At 41.4% G+C, this 24,043-nt stretch overlaps 2 protein-coding genes across 4 annotated transcripts; both read left to right on the top strand.

The window, feature by feature from the left end:
- The first annotated feature begins 137 nt into the window (after window positions 1-137).
- On the top strand, window positions 138-7,130 carry mtdha (metadherin a). 2 transcript variants are annotated; one of them, XM_062410644.1, is made up of 12 exons: window positions 138-580; window positions 1,592-1,690; window positions 1,863-1,974; window positions 2,242-2,409; window positions 2,639-2,695; window positions 2,824-2,997; window positions 3,406-3,486; window positions 3,598-3,669; window positions 3,775-3,902; window positions 4,129-4,239; window positions 4,358-4,457; window positions 4,594-7,130. In XM_062410644.1, the coding sequence occupies exons 1-12, from the start codon at window positions 203-205 to the stop codon at window positions 4,659-4,661; spliced, it is 1,548 nt and encodes a 515-aa protein (XP_062266628.1). In that variant the 5' UTR covers window positions 138-202; the 3' UTR covers window positions 4,662-7,130. The 2 variants fall into 2 exon arrangements, with proteins under 2 accessions (XP_062266628.1, XP_062266629.1); XM_062410645.1 differs by having other exon boundaries at window positions 142-580; window positions 3,409-3,486.
- A 3,641-nt stretch (window positions 7,131-10,771) lies between these two features.
- laptm4b (lysosomal protein transmembrane 4 beta) lies at window positions 10,772-22,417 on the top strand. 2 transcript variants are annotated; one of them, XM_062410510.1, is made up of 8 exons: window positions 10,772-11,100; window positions 12,345-12,462; window positions 14,454-14,527; window positions 14,644-14,766; window positions 15,062-15,160; window positions 17,337-17,432; window positions 17,686-17,716; window positions 20,233-22,417. In XM_062410510.1, the coding sequence occupies exons 1-8, from the start codon at window positions 11,008-11,010 to the stop codon at window positions 20,379-20,381; spliced, it is 783 nt and encodes a 260-aa protein (XP_062266494.1). In that variant the 5' UTR covers window positions 10,772-11,007; the 3' UTR covers window positions 20,382-22,417. The 2 variants fall into 2 exon arrangements, with proteins under 2 accessions (XP_062266494.1, XP_062266496.1); XM_062410512.1 differs by lacking the exon at window positions 17,686-17,716 and having other exon boundaries at window positions 10,780-11,100; window positions 20,233-20,454.
- Window positions 22,418-24,043: the final 1,626 nt, after the last annotated feature.

The raw sequence follows: 24,043 nt of genomic DNA, 5'->3' as shown, positions 1-24,043 counted from the left end.
ATCCTTGTTTTCATATTTTGGTGTCTAGTTATTATTTCAAATGGCCACAATACATCAGTCACTATATGTATTGATGCAAAGCTAATGGTAGCATTACTGATATTTCACGTTATAACCAGGTTGGATTAGCCACTCCTCCGTTAGCATACGGATGCAGGCTATGGTAGCTAACAGTTAGCTAGCATTTTCGTAATTTGGAAAGATGGCAGGGGACCTGCGAGGCTTGGCGCTGGAGAAAGCCGAAATGCTCTCCGGCCGTTTGAAAGAGCTCCTGTCGTCGGGACAAGGCTACGTCCAGGCTCAGTTCGGGGTCAACCTGGGTCTGAAGCCCGAGCTGTACCCGACGTGGGTCGTCCTGTCCACGGCCGCGGCGGGGCTGCTGCTGCTGCTAGCGCTGTCCTGGGCCGCCGTCTGCGGCCGTGCGCTCTCGGGGAAGAAGCGAGGAGCCCCAGTGACCCAGGCCGAGCCCGTCAAGGCCGACGTGGCTGTAGCTGCGAAGCCAGAAGAACCGAAGAAGAGGAACAAGAAGAAACCGGCGGAAAAGGCTCCGCAGGCGGCGGTAACGAGCTGTCGAGTCACGGTGAGACTGAAACGAAACAAGTGCGATGGCTAGAAACAATGGAGGCTGGAGGAAGGTGCTCAGTCAGTTCGCTCAATTCAAACATCTCCTCCTCTGACATGTCAACACAAAGGGACCCCAGGTTCAACGTTTAATAGCCTGTTAGCTATTTTACACACTATTACCTGTCATTAGGGTTTCCACTCGCTTAGTTTACTCAGTAAACACTAAGCTGCACAGAGCCAGTCATGTGATGTACGTACTCATGACTTAAATAAAGACAAGATTATCCTCAATTAGTCCCACTACGGAAAATTACAGACTCGAGATCCGGCGAAGCACTGGGTTGATATTGGAAAAGAATGCTAACGCTAACTAGCTTCAGAAAGAGGACAAATAAAAACAAAACATCTCAAACAAGAATTAAATACAATGTCTCTTTAAAAAAATCACTGGCAGCCAGAGTTGTGATGCAAAATCTAAAATCAAAGACAGCAGATATAATAATGCAAATAGTTAATACACGATGGAATAATGTCTGATAATAATAAACTGATCTTTGAACAAGGTAATGATTTTCAAAAAGCTGTCTTTAAGCAGTTTTAGTAAAGACACATTTCTATTTATCTCAAGTTTAAAGAGCTTTTGATGCTTTGCTGCTTAGTGAAGCTTGTTGTTTTAATCTTGTTCTTTATGAGTAGAAAGAAACACTTGATAAACCACAATGTATTTTACAATTGTGAGGTGCAACCATAGACTGTGTGTGTGGTGTACCTCTTCAGCATGCTTGCCGAATGAATAAGAAAGATATCGAAATGATCTGGACGTTCGTTATATTGCTATTGATGAAAATGATATTGAGTTAGTTATTGTTTTATCGCCCAGCCCTTGTTAATGTTTCCTTTTGTTTATGGGGCAGTTTCAAGGTGCATTTGCGAAGGATGCTGCAGACAGACATAGTGTTAGGATCCATCTTTAAAAGTAAAACCTGTGAACAAGTTGTTAATGCAATTTCTTGTCTTTCTCCCACAGAAGACTCAGTCTAATGGGAAGCCAGTGACTGTCGCTCAGGAGGAAGTCAAAGTGACTGAGGTGGTTCCCAAGCAGGCCCCGAAGATCAAAACGGGGAAGGTGTGTTTGACCTTCAGCTGCCATAACTTAGGGCAGCCAAAATAATTGTTTTCCCTTTTCCAGTCTTCCAGAGCTGTCCTAATATTTTATGAAACAATTTGGTCATTGTTGTTATATTGCTAAAGCCCCTCTGCCGGTGCCCAACCAATTTACTAATTGTCTTTGTCCCCAGGTCGTTGAGGTGCAGGCCCCTGTGCAGGTGAAAAAGAACAAGAAGAAACTGAAGACGGAGGTGAAACCAGTTCAGCATGTGACTAAAAATTATTCAAAGGAGCCTGAGGATGGTAAGACTTAACGGTTGTAGGGGAAATTTCACAACTTCTCATTTTGAAACTGACTGCTCAGCTATATCCTGTTTACGCCCATTAATGTTCTCACTATTTCCAGCAAACTTGAACTCTCCAGTTTTGTTTTACTCACAACAAGAATCATCCACGTTAGTTGTTGTTGCTAGGCTTGTGCATCAACTCTACTTGTTTTTGTATTTTTCTGTCCCTTGCACGAACCAAGACGTCTAACTATTTGTTGTTGTTGTTTTGTCTGTCACCCAGGTGCATGGGAGACCAAAGTCAGTAACCGTGAGAAGAAGCAGCAGCGCAGGAAGGACAAAGGCCCTGAGGACTCTGGGAGCTCAGGAGGTGTCGAGGTCCCCAAATCCCATGTGACAACAACTGCAGCCACGGCCCCCACCAATGCCAAGAAGCACAGAGGAAACCATGGTATTCATCTAACAAACAATGACTGTGTGTGTAGATGGTAGATATGGGGGGTTTGTGTTGTATACAAGGGTAGAGAAGTAATCGAGTGTTTCAGTGTATATCAAATGTAGTTTAAATTAAATTGCCCCAAAAAATATTTAAGGATTTTTTGTGTGTAGATATTATCACTCATAATAAATAAACAATATCTGGCTTTGTTGAATTAATTTTTTGCTCGGCTTTGTTTCAGAGTCGCTGCCTCCAAGAACCAGTGGAAAGGTGGATACAGCAAGTGGAGCTGGTAAAGGTATTCTCCTTTTACCTGACTTTTTATTTTCCTGAGTTAAGTTTTGTTAATGTTTTTAAATAATTGTAAGATTGTTGCTACTTGACCAAACTGCCCCAGTCTGACTCTGTGTCTTCCTGCCATCTCAGTGTCCTCCAGCTGGCGAGAGGAGCCTTCTGTTAACGGCGTAGGATGGACCGACAGTTCTCTGAAGATTCAGAGTCAGATGGGTGCCATGGATGGAGCCAAGTGGAGGAACGTGCCCTCTGCTCCGCATTACAGGGGCCCGGCTGAGCCCCAGCGCTGGACACCGGAAGCACAAGGTAGCACATGGGCCGAACTTACCTGCATCTCAAAGTCAAAGCAGTGTCAAACAAGCATAAGAGCATTGAGTTTTATTTTCAACTGTTCTGGCTTTTCTCAGAATGCTGGCTTTAAAATGTAAGTGTGGCTGTAAAGATGAACGAGTCAACATGCTACAGCTAAACAATAAAATGCTCCCACTTCTACTGCTAAAATAAAAAATGGGGAGAAGAAACTGAGGTCAGAATATCCTGCCTCACCGAGCCGTTTGCTGGTACTGGTATTACCAAAAAAAAGAGCAGCTGAGTAGAGGTTATATTGATAAGTTAATCGTTCTTGTCCAAACATTTAAAAAAACAAAATATCATATAAAACAAATAGATCTTGACTGTATTCCACATATGTTTTATTCTGTGTTTCTGTGCCAGCAGCATGGAGTGGCATTGATGGTCGGATAAAGACTGAACTCAACCCCGTGTCCTTCTCCATGGGCAGACTCAACACCTCAGGTTTGTTTTGTGATTAACTGCCAGCTCCATCATCTGATCAGTGTTTATTTTGCTTTTCTATTTTCAGTCTTAGCTGCTTTAAGGTTTTTACCTCCCCTTTGTCCTTTGTAGATCCAATTTCCAATTCAATTGAGATGCAGTGGGCGAGCACCCCAACGGTTGATGATGAATGGTCTGGCTACAGTAAGTGTTTCAAAAGCCCATCCTATACTGTTTACCAAACCCTCTTCAACAATTACCTTGATTTGAATTCCATCTTGTTAATTGCTGTAATGTTTGTTTTTTTAGATGGACAGGCAGCAGCTGACTCCGCCTCTGACTGGAGTGCCCCAGCAGAGCACTGGGGCAACTATGAAGAGCCTCCTGTGTTGGTGACAGCAGCCGCTCCCCTGAAGGAACAGCCGGCCCCCAACAAGGTCTTGCTCTATGTTCAGGGCCTCCACGTCCCTTTTATTCAAACTTTAACTAATCGTGGCCTGAAGCTCTTGAAGACATGTGACATGCTTTGGGAATAGCATTTTTAGTGTTAATCCCTAATGCACCTCTTTCTTGATTGATCTGCTCTGGCTATTTTTCTCTGACTAGAACTTACAGATATTGTTTTTCAATTTAAAATATTTGAATGTGTTTTTATCTGGGTAGGTATCCGAGGATGAGAAGGATGCCGAGGATTCCTCTGGTGGAGCAGCAAAGTCCAAGAAGAAGAGGAAAAAGAAGAAGAAGGCAGAAGAGGAGGCTGCATCCGAGGCTCAGGCAAGAGAACAAAACCTCTAGCTCTCAGATTAATATGTGGGAGTAAAGTATAAAGCCGCAGCACTGTAGATATTTGCCCTTTTTTAATGGGAATGTAATTTCATCTGTTTGGTTTTAGGTGGTGAGCACAGCACCCCTGGTCAACGCAGCGCCCAAACCCCAGGAGCTTCCTGTGATGGCCTCCAAAAAGCAGAATCCCAGCATATCTTCCACTCAGAGTAGGTTTCAACAGTTCTGAGTCTGAATCTGTTTTTTCTCACTTTGCAGAAAAACATCACAAAGGGAAGAAATGTTCCAACCATTTATTTGGAGCTGGATCTAAATATAACTTGAATTTTTACTTTGACTTTTCAGAGATGTCTGAGCAGATCGCGGAGCCTCCGAAACCTTCGCAGAAGAAAAAAGTCAGACGAGAAACATGAATTCACATCACAGGTTCCAACTAAACATATGCAAACGATTTTTATTAAATATATCACATGCAATAATTTCAAGGTACAGAGTTTGTTTCAGAGCTACATTAACAGTTTACCAGTGACCTAAACAAAACAGAAAATAAACAGTAGATATCACCTGCTTGGGTAAATGTAGTGATGAAATCTGGTCCTGTGGACTGAAATCTTAACTAATTTGCACTATTTGCTACACTGCAGCCAGAGTGGAGTTTCAGGACAGCTAGACCCGCAGTGTAGGTACATGTTTATGTAGTTGTTTTTTTAATGGCATCTAAAGGGTTTGGTTATCATTGCAAATCCCAAAAAACCGACATGTTTTTCTTTTAATTATTATTTTAAAGAGAACCATCCATTTTAATTCCCCATGAGTTGCACTTTGTTTTTGTTAGTCATGAATCTGCCCGTATGTCAAATTACTGAAATGTGTTCATCAGATAGAGTCTCAGTTCCGTCTAAAAGGGTTGGTTTGGAGTTTTCTAAGGCTTATTGAAATACAAAGTTTACATGATTGTACATATATTGACAGTTATCGGTCGCTGTAATTATGCCTCCTACTCATTCTTGCCAGGATGCTACACCATCACAGAGAAACTATGAGACAAACTCGTCTTTACTGTACAAAAATGCATTTTTCCATTTACCCAAAGCTAATATTAGGTTTCAGCTAAGTTACCATGAGACAAATTCATGTGTTTTCCTTGCTGAGCTTTGGCAGAGGGATTCTTCCTGGTTGTTGCATGTTGGTTTGTTGTCAGGACAACATACATGTAAAAAGAAATGTGATCATATGGTTGTTCATACACTGCTGGAGGCCTCCTGTCAGATTTGGCTGAACTTTATAGCACTTAAGACTATTTACTTGTTCGCTCTCAAAAGTATGGCTACACGACTTGTATGAAGAATTAATTGTTACAGCTATCCATAACACTTTCTATGTAAACCCAATGACGATTGAAATACATCCAAACTTGACCTTAAAATTTATTTTCATTGATATCTATTAACTTAAATCATCGACTGTTTGCTGTTTAGTTTGTAAAAGCTCCTACATGAAGAATGGCAGCTGTGGACCTGTTGGATTCAGGGTCAGTCACAGTGGTTGGAGGGAAAAAAAAACATCTGGCCATAGAAAAATTGACACAATCACTCTTAAAGGGTAATAATTTGATCCAAAAATAATTTTGCCAAACTGGTAAAATAAACTTCTGCCTCTTTTGGGAGAGGAATAGCAAAGACACTGGCTGCATATTTAACCATATTATGTTGAAACTGTGATTTAAGAAAATTCTGAAAAAGTACAAATTCATCAGATAATTTAGCTTAATTTGTAGAACTGATTCTGATTTGGCACTTGGACTCTTCAGGCAAGAGCACAGTAACCGATGTAAACCACTAGGAGGCAGTGTAACGTTTAGTAGTGTGATGATCCCAGGAAAGCAGTAGCACTATTGAAAATTGTCCCTTTACTTTTACCACTCTGAGCTTGTCCGTCCTCATCTGACGAGACTGATTTTTCTAGAGATGAACCCCGGTTCCTGCACTCTCTCGCTCTCTCGTTCGCTCGCTCTCTCTTTCTCTCTCTCTTCTGTTTTTTTAGAGATACTATCTTCCGGTTTTTTGTGCTAGAAAAAGCCATGCCATATGTACAGATTGTAAGGGCTTTTTCCAGGTCTGTGATTTGCATTGTGCAAAAGGCTGCATTGATTTCCTTTTGATGTCAATGGATTGTTTGGTTGTTGTTTTTTTAACTACCTTTTTCTGTGGAATGTGAAACTTGTAACTTTTGTTTCTTGATGTAAATTGAGAATGAAAACATACACGGAGATATGGTATGGAGCAGCTTTAATTCCACATGGCAGTTGGACTTAGGAAACACACACTCAAACAAAAACACACACAATTACACACATACAAAAGGAATTTCCAGTAATTCCATTGCCTTAATCTGTAGATGTTTAACATTTGCGTCCTTTTTTTAAATAGTTTCCATCTAATTGCAAGTTTTGATGTCAGGAGTAATTTCATCGTGCATGACTTTGATAATAGTACTTCTCTACATGAAAATAAATGAATGATCTCTTGCTTTAACTATTGATACTTGGTCGTGGAATAGTTTACCACTCAATGTATATACTGTAATAGCTTTCTCAAAGGAGAGAAATTGCAGCTTTTCTGTTGGAGTCTGTTGTTGGTAGGGAGAGCGCCTCAGCTGGCCGTGGTACATCATTGTTTGTAGACCAGATAGAGCAAAATTTTTTTTTGGTGTGGCTTCAGGCATATTTTTTTGGATTGATTTTTACAGATTATTAAAATGATCCAATCAATGTATTTATATACTTGTCTTTTTTTGTGAATGATTTTGTTTAATGAGGAGAAACAAATGATATTTCTATGTTTGTTTGGTCAAAATTTAAAATAAATCAGAAATGCTTGATATCACTTTGTCATAAGTTTGTACTTCTTGTTTATCAGGGACCGAAGCATGAATCTGACGAATAGATAATGGATTGATTACTTAAAATGTACAAAACAGCAAGTTATCTTTGTTGTGGGGATTTTTTTTTTCTCAGGCTTCTCAGAGCATTTTAATTGAATTACTCCATTCCAAAATTTTGGGATTTTTGTATGCCTTTACTTTGACAACAGCCTGTAGCCAGAGGCATGTTGTTTTCGGGTTCTCCATCTGTTGGTATATATGTTGATGCAATTTAAATGAACATGATATCCGAACTACATTGTGAGGGAATATCTTCAACTTTGGTGCTAGCTCTGAGTTGCACTCAGGTAAGGACCGATTAGATTGTGGTCGTCAAAGATCAAGGTCCCTGTGACCTTGCAAAACATGTTTGTGCTCTTATGAATGCAAGATCTTAACAATACCTCAAAGGAATTTCTATAAATTTGGCGCAAACATCAAATTTGACTCAAAGATGAACTGATTGGAGTTTGGTGGTAAAAGACATGCTGACCTCACAAACCCTTTTTTGCCTCATGAACCCTGGCAATGTTGGCGCCCTAGGCGAGAATTCAAATTGGCGCCCCCCTAAATACACACCAAACTGTCATGCATCCCAGAGAACTTTTGGGCTGAATACAGATGCACACACAGGCAGACAAAATTGTAACCTTTAAAAAACAATACAAATATAATCAGCTGTACTGATAGCATATCATTTCGACAAATCGGGTTGAATCTTACCTCTATATTGCTCTTTCTTCTCCTCCTCTACTTTGTGGAATTATGCACGTGATAATTTAATCTTTTTTGATTAATCTCTGACTCTAACCGCAGTCTATCACCGCAGCGTGTACATCAGGGACACACCTGAGGCGGAAGCACAAATTCTGTGCGAGAAAAAATTTGAATTTAAATAAAATTTAATAGCAGGATGTGCGCAGTGGGCTTCTGCGCATGTGCACCCAGTTTTTTTTTTGTTTTCCATTATTTCTTTTTTCCATTATTTTTTCCATTTAAAATTCCTCCAGAATAAATACATTTTCACCACTTTCTACTTTTCTGCAAATTTTTGTAAGAATTTGAGCATGTTAAAGCCCTCAAAAAGCCAATTAATTTCCCTGCAAAATAATAATAATAATCATTACAATTTCAATAGGGCCTCACTGTCTGTAAGTGCTCGGGCCCTAATAAATCAAATAGTGTGATATTTGTATCCCTCTCAGTCCATTACTTTGATTCAGATTAAAATATTTCTGGTGAAGGATATCTCATGAATGCTGCAGAGCATTAGAGTGAAGTGTAATTTCTCTATTTGGTAAAGTGGAAAGAGTTTGAATAGTAGTAAACTAACAGAGGGAGAGAGTGTATATCCCAAAAGACAAAGCTGATGATTTGAGATTAAAGACTTGTCACCTATGTATTTGCATGTAATACCCGTTTGGATGTCAATCTATAGATCTATCAAACAATCATATAGGCTTTACAGGACATATGCATATATTCCCTTTTTAAGGATAGGTGGAATTAGGATCAGTTTAATAACTGTAAACTGAACTACTTTATAAGAATGCTATCATTTGAAAACATGCACCGTTATCCCCAGGATGACGAGACATAGTGTTGCATTCAGTTGTTCTATTAGCAGAATTCACCACAGCCTATATGAAGCTGTGTTGTCTACCTGTCCACTGACAAACTGATCCTGAATCTGTGATTAATACCATGAGGAAACACTATAGCCTATGGTGAGAGGCAAATCTGTGTCAGCAGCCAGGCCCGAGTTTGGCCCCGGTCGCAGTGACCCATCCCGAGGCCAAACCACTGCCCCAGTCAATATGGCGGGGCAGACGCATGGCAAGCTCAACAGCGCCTGACCTCCTTCGCCTCCTCTCTCTCTCTCCATCCCTTATCTCTCAGTTCATTTCGGATTTACCAGCTTTTAATCTCTCACAATCTCTGGCTCCCTCTCCTTTCAGCCTTACTTCAGAGGGATATCAGTTTTTTGTTTCATTGCTCATGGATTGACTCGCTCGTTGTTTGTTTCTCTCATGAGTGCATGAAAGGCAGATGTAATAATGATGAAGGTCACTCTGTAATGGAAGGCCCTGTGGTCACTCAAAGCCTTGCTATGAAAAAAACCCACATAATCCCTGACAGTCACGTCCTTAAACAAGTCATTGAAGCGCGGTGACGTTACACAGGCCAACTGACATATCTCTGCAGCCAAACGCCGGGTGTGGGATTTATGTTTCTCCAGCAGGTCTGGGAAAAAAGGATTATGGGGATTTGAACTTCCGGTCATTATGTCAGATCCCTCCGAAATATTTACACAAATATTTCTTTCTGATCATTTTAATGTTCTGTGTACCTGCTGTATGGGAAATCATAAAGGCCGGAAGGAAGCACCATAGGTTTGAGGTCTGCTCTTCGAATTGCATTTAAAAAGGCGGCAGGCTGGTCACTGCTAAGTCATGGCAGAGGAGGAAAATCCCCTAATGTGACGATGATGCTGTCCACAGACCAGAACTTAGACCTTTGGTCACTGGCCCATCTGTCAGGCCGGGGGCGGGTTGTGTATGCTGACAGAAAGATGGCTTCTGGTTCTAACGCTGCGGTGAAACACACATCAATCTTCGATCGTGTCAACGTGTAAACACCGGATCTGCGGAAATAATGAAGGTCGCACGTTCCCACAGATCCAGACAAAGTTACAGTAAATCCAATTTGACTGAGTGGTGACCCAGTACATGGGGGACAGATAAAACTGCTGCCATTGGCAAGTTTCCTCACATGGTAAGTGCTGCGTGCTGAATCCATAGTGACATGTGACTTTCACATCTACTCTTTTTCTCATGACCGGAAACAATCCCAAAACGCTGCATCTACAAAGGTTCATAAGCGATTTTCATTGGAGCACAAGTGTTGTGTGGACAGTGGAGATGTTTTAAGGCCCCTTTGAGGGAGCTGACATCTGATAACGAGTTGTGAAACAATCCAACATGTGTCCTTGGCTCAGGAGGTCGAACAGGGCGTCCACAAACCAGCAAGTTGGTGGTTTGATCTCCGTCTCCCACAAACTGCATGCCTTACATTCAAACATCTTTAATATTTAGAATAATAGGCTCAGACAGAAACCAGTAGCCACTGATAGTGAGCTGAAGGGGAAGCAACAACAACCTGATTATGCGTACTTCTCTATATTTGTGTTTCTTCTGAGTGAGACTGTTCAGAAAGTGGCAGTGGTTGCACCTTCAAGTGCTCACTGAATAAGAAGAGTCTTCTCTGGAAAGCCACGGTGAAATTGTTTCCTACAAGCAGCAAATGTGTGGTTTTAGCCAAATTCTCAATGTTGTTAAATCTGTCATTTTGTGTGGTCTCCCACGTTCTCATCATAAATTGAATTAACCTCCCGAAGGAAATAATTAACCCCCCCCCCCCCCCCCCCCCCATTGGGAGGTTCATCTCCAGTTCCCCCAACATGATGGAGGAAACAAAATACTTCTTCATCAACAGTAAAAAAAAAAAAGTGTGTCTGAGAGAGGCACCGACATGTCGTCAATTCCTCCGCTGGTCACATGACCCGCGGATGAGCCAGATTAGCGGCAGTGTGTTCTCCGGGAGTCCGCTCGCAGAGACGTGGGGAACATACTGGATGTGCCCGCTCCTCCTCCTCCTCCTCCTCCTCCTCCGCCACCTCCTCCTCCTCCATCGCACCAAGGACGCAGACATTCCCTTCTCTCTCTCGTCGCAGGGGCTCGAATCTCTGAATCTCCCGCAGCCTTCATGAAATAGCCTGAAAAGTCGGATAGCAGGATAAAAACAAAACAACCGACAAAACCACACAAAGCCGAGAAGATGATTTCTCCGTGGGACCGCTGGTACTCGACGAGCTGCTGCCTGTGCTGCCACGTCCGGACGGGCACCATCATCCTGGGAATATGGTACATGGTGAGTCGCGTTTCTCGCCATTTATCACCCGCGTATCAGGCTCGTACACCTTCCGTTGTGGCCGCAGTATGTGACACGAGCGCTGGGATGCGATAGAACGAGCTGTCGTTGAGTTTGAAGCGCGGAGAAGCTAAGTTGGCTAGCTGCTGCTGCTTTTCTGTTTCTGTTCTCATTTGCCATTTTGAGCGATGTTCTCTGTTGTTCGTCCAAACAACACGTTTGAGCTGCAGCCTCGGCTCATTGGTCTTAAACCGTAATGATACACGCAGCTTCACGGTTCTTCTCAAGTATTTATTATTTGATATCATATCTTATAATTCTCAATTTGCTCCCATGCTTTTTTTTCTTTCCCTTTTGGCTGATTTGTTGTCGTTGTTGTTGTTGTTGTTGTGATGGAATGTAAAAACCTCAGCGGTGAATCCCTGTTTGAATCGTCCTACACTTGAACAGGTTAAATATAGAGTCACTTTTCTGTTGGGATCACCTGAAGTTTTAAACATAGGTCAGTAAGCCTGGTAAATCCCTGACCTTCAGTGAGCGGCAGTCCACTGACTCTCTGACCCGATGTGAGCAGAGGTCTGATTGAAACACACGGGGGAATACCTCCACAGATACAATGTTGAGATATAGTAGATATCTAAATATAAGTAGAAGACTCATGAGAACTTGTTCTCATCATAATTGTTGTGATAAATGCTGCAACACAACTGCATCTGAACATCACAGCAATGTCTCCATCTATTGGATGTTAAGTTAACAAACCAGGTTAATTGAATGTCAAGTTGGATTTTGTTCATATTATTTTTCACTATTTTCTAGAGCCTGATATGGATTTTTTTTGGAGGGATTGATTGTTGATACCGAAAAGGTGGTGATGGTGAAAGTCCCTTGTACACAACAATGAATCCTAAGATGAGGTTAACTAACCCTAATGATAAAGTAATGTAGACTTGATATATTACAGGTTATTCATAAACTTTATCATAAGTAAATATGAAAAAAAGAAAAGCGAAACACAATTGAACTGTTTCGATCCTTGTGTCTCAGATTATGATTTACTATGAACTTCTACATTGATGAGGTTTGTCTTTTATCTGATTTAACAAATGCCATGTGCACAAAAATTAATTTCTAAAAGTATAATAAACTTAGTGCCTGGAAATCAACATAAGATTTTAAAGACGGGTAACTTCACAGTGAAATATAATGAATATTGTTTTTTTCCCCCCAATGTTTTCCCACAGCTCATCAATGCAGTGGTGCTACTCATCTTGTTGTCGGCTCTCAACGACCCAGTTCAGTACCGCTACCACCTTACCAGCTCTGAACTGGGAACTGACATCGATGTCATGGACGATGCAAGTGAGTGCAGCTAATCCCCTCGTTGTTGTCTGTCCAGCTCGGTATAAATGATCTCCTGGGATGACAGATTATGTTAAATGTCCTCAATGAAGCAGTTTGTTATCTTTAATGAATGAAACCATTTGTCAGCACAAAATTAATCTGCAGCCATTCTGATAATTGAGTGTTAAAACATTTGCTTGTTCTAGCTTCTTTACTGTGAGGATGTGTCTGGTTTTTATAACCGTTAAGTTGATTATCTCTGGGTTTTAGATCAGTGAGACACAAGTTAAAGACATTAGCGTTTGGGTTTGGGAAACTGTGATGGGCAAGAAGTTACTGACAAAAGAAAGTTACTGACTAAATAATTAAAATAATTTTTAGTTGCAGACTTCAAGGAAGCATTATCAGTTTTTATCCATTATTCAACCCACCCATTTAAGATGTATAAGGGTTACCAGGTTTGCTATGTTCTTTAGCTTAAGTTTTTACCCAGATGGCATTTAATTACAATTTTAATTTTGTAGTTCTTTTAAAACCCATATTGCCTACTCCCAATAATCCACTTATGCAAACTCTTATTTTGCTTCTTCTCTTCGAGCTCTTGATGATGCACTGTTTAAACAAATGTCAATTAATTAAATAAAGTCGTGTATGATTACTCAAACATTCCAGTGGAGTTTAACATAAAAAAATACATATTAAAAGACAAATTGATTCTGTTTGTTTGATACATAAATCCAGAGGTTAGTCTGTGTAAAGTCCCACAGTAGTGTTTGCTGTAGTGGCGCCATTTATTCCAGCACAGATTCATCTCACTTATTTAAGGGAAGCACCAGGCAGCAGTGCAGAAGCAAATACCACAATCATTTAATGTCAGTGTATTGTTCAGCCCTAATCTCAATGCATGGTTCAGTAACAGTATTATTTTGGTTGTGTATTTCCAGAGAGGTCATTAAAACCAGCAGCGTGTCCCTGTAGCCCCGCGTGTTTCAGCGTCTTTAAAACCACCTCTCTTTTCTGCCCACCACGTCTTTTCCCAGAATGCTGCTGTCAGCACAGACACAGCTGAGTAGGCTCAGCACCGTGAAGAACAAATCAAACCTCATGTGTATTTCCAGTGCTTCCCCTCCGGCAGCTATCATCATCACAGTCGCCTCTGGAACGCCACAGACCCTGTCACTGGCTGCTCTGATTAAAAACGACTGCTCTAATTCTCCATCGGATTAAAACGGCCATCTTGACTTGCTGGCCCTCGGACCGCTCTGTCGCTTGTGCAGCGTCAGTCAGACAAAGTGACACACAGGGGAGTGATGGAAACGAGCTGTCGTCAAAATATCACTATAATTAAATGCACAGAAATCCTGAAATTAAACTAGAATTTGTGGATGACGTGTGTGGGGGGTGAAATGCATGGTGGTGCAATTAGATCGAAGAGAACCCCCATTTCCTGGGTCTTAACACAGTATCTGCTTTAATAATCACTGATTGTAACAGAAAACCTCAATGTCGTGATGAGATACCCAAGTTAAATTCCCCCTTTTTGTGTTTCGCAAAAGTCCTTTGGTTAAAGTGTTTTTTTCTGGTTAACAAAACCTAAAAGAGATACGACTGTTCCACAGCAAGCACTGACTTTGATGAGTAGTGATGTGGGATCATTTTCTCCAACCTGGACACGTATAAATACCTTGTCTCCAGAGCCACAGGGGCCTCATCAGTCTTTTTTGCAGCTGTAATGTGAATCTGAGGAGGGTGTTGCATTTTTCGTCAGATTAACACCTTGCATAACAATTATCCACGTGTGTCGAACATGTTTTGTCCGAGTCATATTGGATGCTAAAAATAGTGAGGTTACCAGGGTGCTTTGTTTTGTATAATTCCTCACAGAGACTTTGTGATTACATCAGGTGGATTCAGGTTCCGGTGAAATGACGTTACTTTCCTGCTGTTTCTTTCTTTCACTGGTAAACCCGATGATCTGCTCTCACCTTGTTGTGGTTGTCTCTCTGCAGATATCTGCATCGCTACTGCAATATCCCTACTCATGATTCTTATATGTGGCATGGCAACGTACGGTGCTTACAAGGTAAATAAACAAGAGACTTTCAATCTCTGGTCTGACAAACAATCAGTCACAGATCTATTCCCTCTATGCTTAATGAGTTTCTCAATATTTGTCTTATTTATCTTTCCTTTTTATAGCAACATGCTGCTTGGATCATTCCATTCTTCTGCTACCAAGTCTTCGACTTTGCCCTTAACACACTGGTAGCCATCAGCGTGGTGGTTTATCCCAACACAGTGCAGGACTACCTCCAGCAGCTGGTGAGGAGACTTTCACATGTTCACAAATAAAAACACCTACAGAAAAAACTTTGTACTTGTCGGCCCAAAACATTTGAGTTCAACAAAGAGTTTGCTGCTTTTTAATTGAATGTTTAATAGATTCAGGATATTGTGCTGGGTCAGGGAAAGAAAGCCCCAGGCATTAACAGAGGTCTTATTTATGCAGCTCTATATTGACTCTTTAGTTGTTTAAGATTTAAAGGTTTTGTCTGATTTAACAGGCCACATTGTTACTTCCTGTCTGTTTATTTATTTTAATCTATTCCTGTTTCAGCCGGGGACATTCCCTTACAAAGAGGACATCATGTCCACCAACAACATGTGCCTAGTCTTTGCAGTCCTCGTCTTCATTGGCTGCATCCTCTCCTTCAAGGTAAGCCTCTCCAGGTTCTCCCAGTCGTCCTAGTGCAGCCTTTTTTACAGCTTTTGTTTCTGTGCATCCATCCCATTCTTGTGAGCATAATATATAATAATAATGCACCAAAATCCTTTCATTAAAGGAGTTTTTAACTATTCACTACATTATATAAGTCTGGACAGTCAGGAATATAAATTGCAAATTGAATGACGAGATGAACTGCAAGGCAATATTCTAAATGTCACACAGCCATGTGACTGATGTCTAACACTGTAGAGATGCATAGAAAAATGTAAAGTTGTAAAATATAATGATGTATGCATCACACTGTCACAGATTACACACACACTCAGTCGGTTCCCTCTACAACTGCCTCTTTTAATAGATCTGCTCATCATGTTGCAATGTGATTAAAGCAATTACGCTTCACACTGTGCACATCTCGTAGCAGTACGAGCCATATGGCGTGTATAATGACTGTGCCAGTGCGAACATTTCCATTATCAATGTTCTTCACGAGATTATCACACAGCCAGAGAGCCGTGGGTCGGGGACGACAGGAAACCAAACTCCGGTCAAGCTAATTCCCCTTTAATGCATGGATGGTTCTCCCGGCGCAGTTCCGCTCTGGGGCTCTGGGACGAGATGGGATATGAAGTTGCAGTCATCTGCACAATCAAATCAAGTTGTTTCTCCTCTGAGCTCAGATTGGAAATGTTCTCGGCAGACATCCAGAGCCGGGCTTTATGATGGGAAGCAGCCACTGGGAGACAAACTGCTGGACTCCCAGAGAGAGAAGAGTTATAACTGCCCTGACTCAGACAGAGAGCTTTGATGCACAGTGTGTGTACGTGCGATCATTGAACTGCACATTGCTCCGAAATTCAATACCACAGATCAAATGTAGACGTGGTCTTGCTCAGAGCGTAATCTTGACATTTGCCAAGGGAAATCAATAGAAGCCCATATTGATCGATGCACTGCATGTACAATGTATCGGCTCCTGTCCTGTTCCTTTCCATGATGATAGTTGACTCAGTCGCCTGGAAAAGTACCAGATCTGAAATCTGCTAAAGGACGCATTGAGCTCTCGGCATAGAGGCAGCACCTGCTGAAGTTCCTGCTGGAGCCAACATCCGCCATTCAACTGCATGTGACATGAATGACGGAGGAAGACAGTCAAGGAGACCCGGAAAGAGAGGAGAGGCTAGAAACAGAGAGCAGATACAAAGATTTAGATGCAGTCGATAGAAGCTTGGATAAATTAAAAGATAAACAGTTTGACGTAAGCTGCTTTCAGACATTTTCCTGAAGCTTTCTGGTGAGGTTGTGTGTAATAAGGAAAATTTATAATGAACAAAAACACCAGATTTGCTCAGCAGGATTTAAACATCATGTCCTGCCTCCTGCATGCTCTATCCGAGCGCCACCCCTCGTCTGAATGTTACGGACAATATCCTGCTGTGTTCTTCATATGTGAAAGACAAACAGTATTTCATACATTATTTCATGTCTGAAAACAGCTCTGACAAAAAAATACTACTGGACCTTTCAAACAAAACTTATGTCACTGAAAAAACACAAAAAATTGGCCTTAAAATTATATTTCATATGATCAAAATTACAAGTTGAACACCGTTAAAAGTTTTATCAGCTTCGAAGGTGCAATAGGGCGTACGTTACTGCCGTGGATACGTTAACCTCTGTTTACAGTTGGCGTCACGGTGAAGAGGTCGGCTCAGCAGATGGTAAAGTGATTCGTTAGCAGTCCACTGGGCGTCCTGGTCCTACAGCTGCTCTTACGGTTGGCAGAGGTACCGACGCAGCAGGCTGCTCACACATATGCACAATGAACCTCCTGTTCCTCTGCCAAGTCAGACAAACCTAAACCTCAGTGCAGCCACAGCCTTAGTGAGGCAAGAAACGCCTGATAAGTAGCTTTTGGGCAAGTGTCGGATGGTTGGACCACTCATTAAAATGCCTGTATACTTTTACAAGTGAATTGAATTGCCATGAGTCCTCACCTGCCTAGGATGCAGCTGACATATCACAGGCTTTATGAAGTGTTGGTATGATGCATGTCTGCTGTCATCATCAGTATCATCTTTAACCTTGATGAATGGATGAGATCATAATGAAAAGTGGAGACCGTGTTTCTAAAGGTCGTTGTGTGTCCTCTCTGTTTTTTCAGGCCTACCTGATTGGCTGTGTGTGGAACTGCTACAGATATGTGAGCGGCAGGGGCAGCACGGAGGTCCTGGTTTACGTCACCACGAACGACACCACGGTGAGTCCGCACTTCCACCCGCCCGCTCCCTTACCTCAAGGACACACTGAAAATCCCATCCTCGGTTTTTAATATAAGTGTATTTGCACAGCATTGATTTTTTTTGTAATGGTTTTGACTTACAAGCTCAGTAGAGGTTTAAGTGTAGCACTTTTACTTTATCACGCTGTAGCAAGTGCTAGGCCCGAAGTAAAATAATAAAATGATAAAATACTAAAAAATAGACCATATTAACTTTTATATGTTATTGCAGTTGAATGAGTTGATACCTCTAAATCTACAAGGTATGTATAACATTTTATTTAGCTGTAATTGTGCTTAGACCAGCAATTTAGATTTGAAAAATAGACAGAATTTTAAATTTAAAGGTTCAGTGTGTAGAATTTAGTGACATCTAGTGGTGAAGTTGCATGTTGCAGCTGAACAACCCTCACCTCACCCTCCCGTTCCAAACATGAGAGAGAACCTTCGGTAGACTTCAGTTGTCATTGAAACTCTTAGATTAGTTCTTCCAGTTTGGGCTACAGTAAAAGAACATGGCCGCCTCTGTAGAGAGGACCGGCCCCCGATGTAAATGTAAAAGTATTTCAATATAAAGGGACCATTTTAGGGTAAAGAAAATAACAAGTCGTACAATTGAGATGATTACGCACTAGCGAAAAAACACCATTAGGATTATTTTATATTAAATTTCTGCCAATAGATCCCTTTCACCTAAATCTTACACACTGATCCTTTAATTTTGAATATTGGTAACGCCATCTCCCTCAAAAAAATCCAAACTGACCAGGATCTACTGTTTTATCCCATGTCTCAGTCATTTCAAATGTATATTTATTCTTGCTACAGTAGAAATTTAAATGATTTTACATGATTCACTCAATATTAAAAGTGATTAAATGTTTAAAATCCATCTTTATTGTGTGTCAGGGGGTTAAAGTAGCATCGACTCTGCAGTGTTTGCATTCTGTTGTTGAGCAGTGTGCGTCAGGCCGTGACGTTGGTGTTGTTGGTACAGTACAGTGCTGTAGGTCTTCCTGAGGTGTGATTGGCCGGCTGCTGAGAGCCCGGGTGTCCGTCCCTCAGCGTTAACTCTGGCCTTCTGAGAGGCTTTAGCACAGTTTCCATTTGTCTGTCCGTCTGTAATCCTCAACACAGATACATAAGACATTAATCTGTCTCACACCCTCTGTCGTCGCAGCACTTCATCGCTCTGTCACTTCGTCCTTGTGCTGCCGCGGCCCAGCTTCACTGATGACGTATTTTTCGCCTTACAAAACAGACTCAGCGGGCAGGAGCTAATCCAGCAGGGTCTGATATCACGTTGTGTATCATATGGCCTTTGAGAAAATACTGGGTATGTGCCAGTGGGTTTTGTCCACTGCATGGAAGAAGTTGTGTTTTCCTCTGCCGGAATTTATAATGATCTATCTAACCCTGATAATATTTATATTTAAATTGGATGTGGATTAGCAGTTGAGCACAGAGCCACAAAATTGATAATGTTATAAAATACAAATCAGATTTTTAGATTTTTAAATCCACCAATAAGCAGCACAAGCTACATGGAATTTTAATGAGAGAAACAAACAGCATCCAACTGTTTAAACATCATCATTGCATTCCCTTCCTCCACACACACACACACAGTCACTCACACACACATGGTGGTGAATGAATAGAACTCTCAATCTATTTTTACTATTAGAAATCCGTCAGTGAGTCTAAATGGCTTCCTACAGCATCACACATCAAGTACCCAGCTGCTTCTCTGTCCCGCTTTTATATAAAAGCCATTAAAATGCACAAGGGTCGTCTCTCTCTCTCTTTCTCGCTCTCACTTTCCCCCCTGAATATATCTCCGTCCGTTGCCTCTCTCTCTCTCTCTCTCTCTCTCTCTCTCTCTCTCTCTCTTCTGGACATGTTACATAATAGTCTGCTTGTCCACTTCATTTCAAATCCAGCTTGTGATGTGTTCGCTGGGCCTCTCTGGCTGTTTCACAACTCCATCCCCTCCGAGAATATTCTCTCCCTCACTTTCTTTCTCTCCCTCCCTCCCTCTCTCTCTCTCTCTCTCTCTCTCTCTCTCTCTCTCTCTCTCTCTCTCTCTCTCACTGAATTAGCAGCAGGGATGGTTTTATAACACCATTTACAGAGAGAGACTTTGGCTTAGGGTGAACTTAGCCTGGCCTCTGTGTGTGTGTGTGTGTTGCCTTTAGTAATTTATTCTATACGGATGCAGTGTAAAGAGCTTGAATGAATCAGGGGGAAACATGCAGCAGTGGCTAGAGGCTAATTTATGCTGCCTTTACGTATGAACAGAGACACGTCACTGCTCACATACTTCCATGTGTCCTTTAAGTTGGTGTGGTTGCTACCCGATACATCCAGCGCGGAGTCGACAACAACAAACATGTCGACATTGGAAAAGGTTGTGATGCCGTCTTATAAAATCCTCTAGTTTCTAACAAACTCAATTTAAAATCTCTCCTCAAAAAGTTCCACCATGTAAGTCTATCGTTCCTGTCTGTAAGCTTTCAGAAGACGTGCACATATACGAACACAATGAATCCAGAATACCTACAGAAGTCACTGTCCGTTTCCGTATCTACATATCCAGTGTTATCTTTAGGCCTGAGTTTGAAATCACTTCCTGTTACTGTTTCGTGAATTGTATTTACTTCCCAAAATATTTCCGCAGTATCCCTGAGAAATTCCCACAATAGGATACAATCAATTAAATGTTTTCAACTATTCACTGGTCTGGACTGAGCCTCCTTTTTGTTCTGTTGAATTTCAGGTTCTGCTGCCACCGTACGAGGAGGCCATCGCCCTCCCGCCCAAGGAGCCTCCTCCCCAGTATATGGAGGCGTGAGTGGAGTCCTCGCCGCTGGACCCCTCACCCCCACAGCCCCTCCGTACCCCCATCACACCTCTCTCCGACAGTAGGACCCTGGAACATGTTGAAAAACCAAGGAGAAACAATGTCTTAGATGCTGGTTTCAGCTTGGATTCCTGCCAATTGTAGATTAGTGACGCTGAGCCAGTATCGCCATCGACTCTGCCCCGCCCTCCTCCCCCATCCTCCACCCTGCTTGTTGTGACGTTTTGTCCTCCCCTCTTTTCTCTTCTGTCCTCTCCAGAGGACATCGACTTCAAGACCAACAGCTCCCTTGACCATCACCCTCCCTCCCTCCCTCCCTCCCTCCCTCCCTCCCCTCACTCCCCTCCCTCCCCTCCCTCCCTCTTGGCAGCTGCTGAGTCCTGGCAGCATCGGAACTCTTGCACGCCCCTGAACACTCTGTCCCAACCTAATTTGCACTTTTCTTTGAGTGAAACGTGCACCCACCGGTCTTGGCCACCAACTGTTAACCCCATCGATACTGTGAATCTCCCTCGTGGTCTTTGTATAGAAACAAACTACCTGAAGAGAGATAGTGCAGAGAGAGAGAGAGAGCGAGAGAAAGAGAGACAGAGAGAAGGAAAGCGACATACATGATCAGTTATGCAAGAGCACTTTTTTCAGAAATTGACAAATTTCCTTCATTGAATGTAATGTTGGGGTATTTTTGTATGACTTTTTTTGTATAACAGTGAAAACGGAGAGAAAAAGAAGCGAGTAGTGAAAGGCTGTCTGTCCTGGTGTGGTTAAAATATCATCCGTGTGCTGATGTAGCTTGTCCTGTGGGACTTCGTATCGGAAAAAGGTTCCTCGACCAATAACGACGTCTTCCTCTCGTACCCATGTAACAAGCTTTTCTGTAAAAACCTGTCGCCCATCGACTGCCAGTGTAAACCTCGTTCACCTGAATTCAGTCACGATGTATTCCAGTTTGCCTTCCTGCCCGTTTTCGTGTACTTCTCCGAGATCTCAAGAGACTTAATGTAAACACTCACACAGACATAAACACACAACAGATTCACATCCCAAAAAGAGGCAACACACACGAAACAGAAGTGTGTGCGAACGTTGACGTGTGAACATGTGTCCTTGTTGAGTTGCAGCTGCAGAAGCATTGACTGTGTCTTTATCGGTTTGATTATTGATTTAATTGTGGTCTGTGATGGGATCGTTTGAGTTGACTTAGCTGGACTGAGGGCATTTTCCTATAAAGACGGCATGACGTGCTGCTGTACATGCACAGACCGTATGCGTGTGTATGTTCAAATGTGTGTGTGTGTGTGTGTGTGCGCTTGCCTGCGAGCAGTATGATGTAACTTCCTTTATATGTAGTGACATGTTTGTTTTTTTGCACATGCAGTGATATCATGTTGAGTTATTTCCTGTGCTGGTGACGATGGATGGGGATCTAAAGCATTGATTTAGCATTGCATAGTAGCACAAAATCTATACACACTATACGGAGCTAGTCAACAGTGCAAAATGCTTGGAGCAAGTTAGGCAACCAGTCAAGTATTATTAGAACTAGTAATGGAACCAATGACAACCATGTTCTTTCCGATAATTCCTGAGTAGTTTGTTACAGAAGAAAACAAGTTACCATGAAGTAGTTTTTCCATTTGATACTAATACTGTGGGTAGTGATGTAGCCCCTGTTGGCCCCTTCATGATCCCTGTGTGAATTATGACTTCTGCAAATCCAACAAAGCTGAAAAATAAAATTGCACTTTAAAGTCAGCGCCACTGCAAAACCCACATGTTTGTGTTTTCCCAGCAAAGTGGTTCTAATAGGAAATCAGCCGCCCCCCCGTCAGGAGGAGACAAGCTTCCAAAACTTTTATTTACACTGTCTGATGTGGCTGAGAAGCTTCAGAGCGTTGACACAGCTGATTGGAGTTGTGTCAAGTTTAGAGGAAAAAGGGAAAAAAGCTTGTATGTGGACGAGTGGACGGTTGATGCCTCATTTTTTATTAGAATCGCTCAAAGACTGTTGTCAGTCTGTTTTCCACTCACACACGTGTCCTCTTGTTGGATCTGGATGAGCTCATGTCTTCAACTCTGAATAATAAAAAATCTAAATCAACCTGTTTCTGCTGCTGGATTTATTTATTGAGTTATTTATGTTTGAAAAGAACAAATTAAGTTGAAACGTTTAAATTAGCAGATTCTCAGGGTCCTTTCAGTGCACAATGTGTTATTGTTTTTTAACATAGAGCATAAAACTGTTGTGCATAAAATCTTTTATATTATGTAATCTTTCATTTTTGTTAGTCTTCAGATTTTGTACCCGTACTACCAGTGCATGTCAGATTAATAAAAGCTGTAATCCCATGTGAGAGGGTGCAAAGGTTTGCAGTGACACCGAAATAATACAAGACAAAGCATTCATAATCCATGAAGAAATTGGTAAACATTTACTCAGGAGAATAAACAATACGTTTCCATGATAATAATATTAATTTAAAACAAATAAGTGATACTTCAACGTTGACATACAAATAAAACTTTATCACATTGTTAATGATGAACCTTACTCACTGAGTTGTCTCTAAATGAAAATGGAAACTAAAATAAAGAAAACATAGAATATGTTTACTTATGTAATTATTAATTATTTGTATTTTACTTTATTTACTCTGTGGATTCATTCAATGCCAAGAAATTCATCCCAGCTCATTATAGAACCAGTGAATTGATGTCTTATACCAGTTAATTCAGACATTGTCTCTGTTAGTGGTAAACCAGTGCACACAAAGCTCTTAACCTTATTAAAAGGTGAAATGTTTTAATGGTTGAATTCAACCATTCATTCAGGAACACAATATTTTAGAGACAGTAAAGTTTCAGGACATGATTTTTTGGGTTCATGTGCGTGCGTCAATCTGCCCTCACAGAGATTCTGCCTCCCCCCTCACTCACTCCCATGCAGATGGACAAGCTGGCAGATCAGCGAGGATTTACCCAAAATGGAGGCTGGCATTACCTTGGGTCTGTCAGTAGGCAGTAGGCAACCAGACAGACACGCTCACCTACTTTTCTGCCTGTGGGACAGGGCTGAGAGGGGGGGATACTAACAAACCCAAAACAAGTGGGTCATATCTAACCTATTTTTTTTCTTGCAGGATTAAATAATGCAGGCAGAGACAGGGTTTCACCATGAGATCAGATTTTTAATAAGAGGGGGATGATTGTGAAAGAGGAGTTGGAAGCAAAATCTGATCAGATTCTGCTCTGATTTTACCAAACACACATTTTAACTTGACAAAAGCAACTACTTACAACCACTTTCAGTAATCAAGTATTCAATAATAAAGCATATAGAATCAACACTTAACTTGCCTTATTAGTAGAGGTTAATGATAATTCTGCTTGAGAACATTGAGTACACAACATCTTATGTCCACTAAGATATATTTATTTTGTAGTGAGAAATGTTTTAAACTAAATTGACTGAAGAGACGTTTATTGCTTCGTGTTTGGGATTTTCTACTTTGTTTTACACAGATCAAATAACTTAGTTCAGGACAAACTATTTCAATTGGACTTAAATTAACTACTCATAAAATAAGTCCAAACCAATTTGCCTGTTTATGAGTGTCTGAGGGGATTGTTCATATTTGCATATTCATATAAAAAAAATTCTCAACACATACTTCAGATATAGTACTTTTGCAGCATGTGATCCAGATGACCTGGGATGATTTCATTC

This window comes from Platichthys flesus, chromosome 17 (genome assembly GCF_949316205.1).
Source record: "Platichthys flesus chromosome 17, fPlaFle2.1, whole genome shotgun sequence".
NCBI lineage: Eukaryota > Metazoa > Chordata > Actinopteri > Pleuronectiformes > Pleuronectidae > Platichthys > Platichthys flesus.
The sequence above is the reverse complement of the archived record's forward strand: the minus strand, read 5'-3'. Positions and strand labels throughout refer to the sequence as shown.

Coding starts and splice junctions, on each gene's coding strand:
- mtdha (XM_062410644.1), top strand. CDS start 203: ATGGCAGGGGACCTGCGAGGCTTGGCGCTGGAGAAAGCCGAAATGCTC. Junction 2,998..3,405: donor CTGGACACCGGAAGCACAAG/GTAGCACATGGG, acceptor TTTCTGTGCCAG/CAGCATGGAGTGGCATTGAT. Junction 4,458..4,593: donor CAGCATATCTTCCACTCAGA/GTAGGTTTCAAC, acceptor TTGACTTTTCAG/AGATGTCTGAGCAGATCGCG.
- laptm4b (XM_062410510.1), top strand. CDS start 11,008: ATGATTTCTCCGTGGGACCGCTGGTACTCGACGAGCTGCTGCCTGTGC. Junction 15,161..17,336: donor GCTGCATCCTCTCCTTCAAG/GTAAGCCTCTCC, acceptor CTGTTTTTTCAG/GCCTACCTGATTGGCTGTGT. Junction 17,717..20,232: donor GATACCTCTAAATCTACAAG/GTATGTATAACA, acceptor GTTGAATTTCAG/GTTCTGCTGCCACCGTACGA.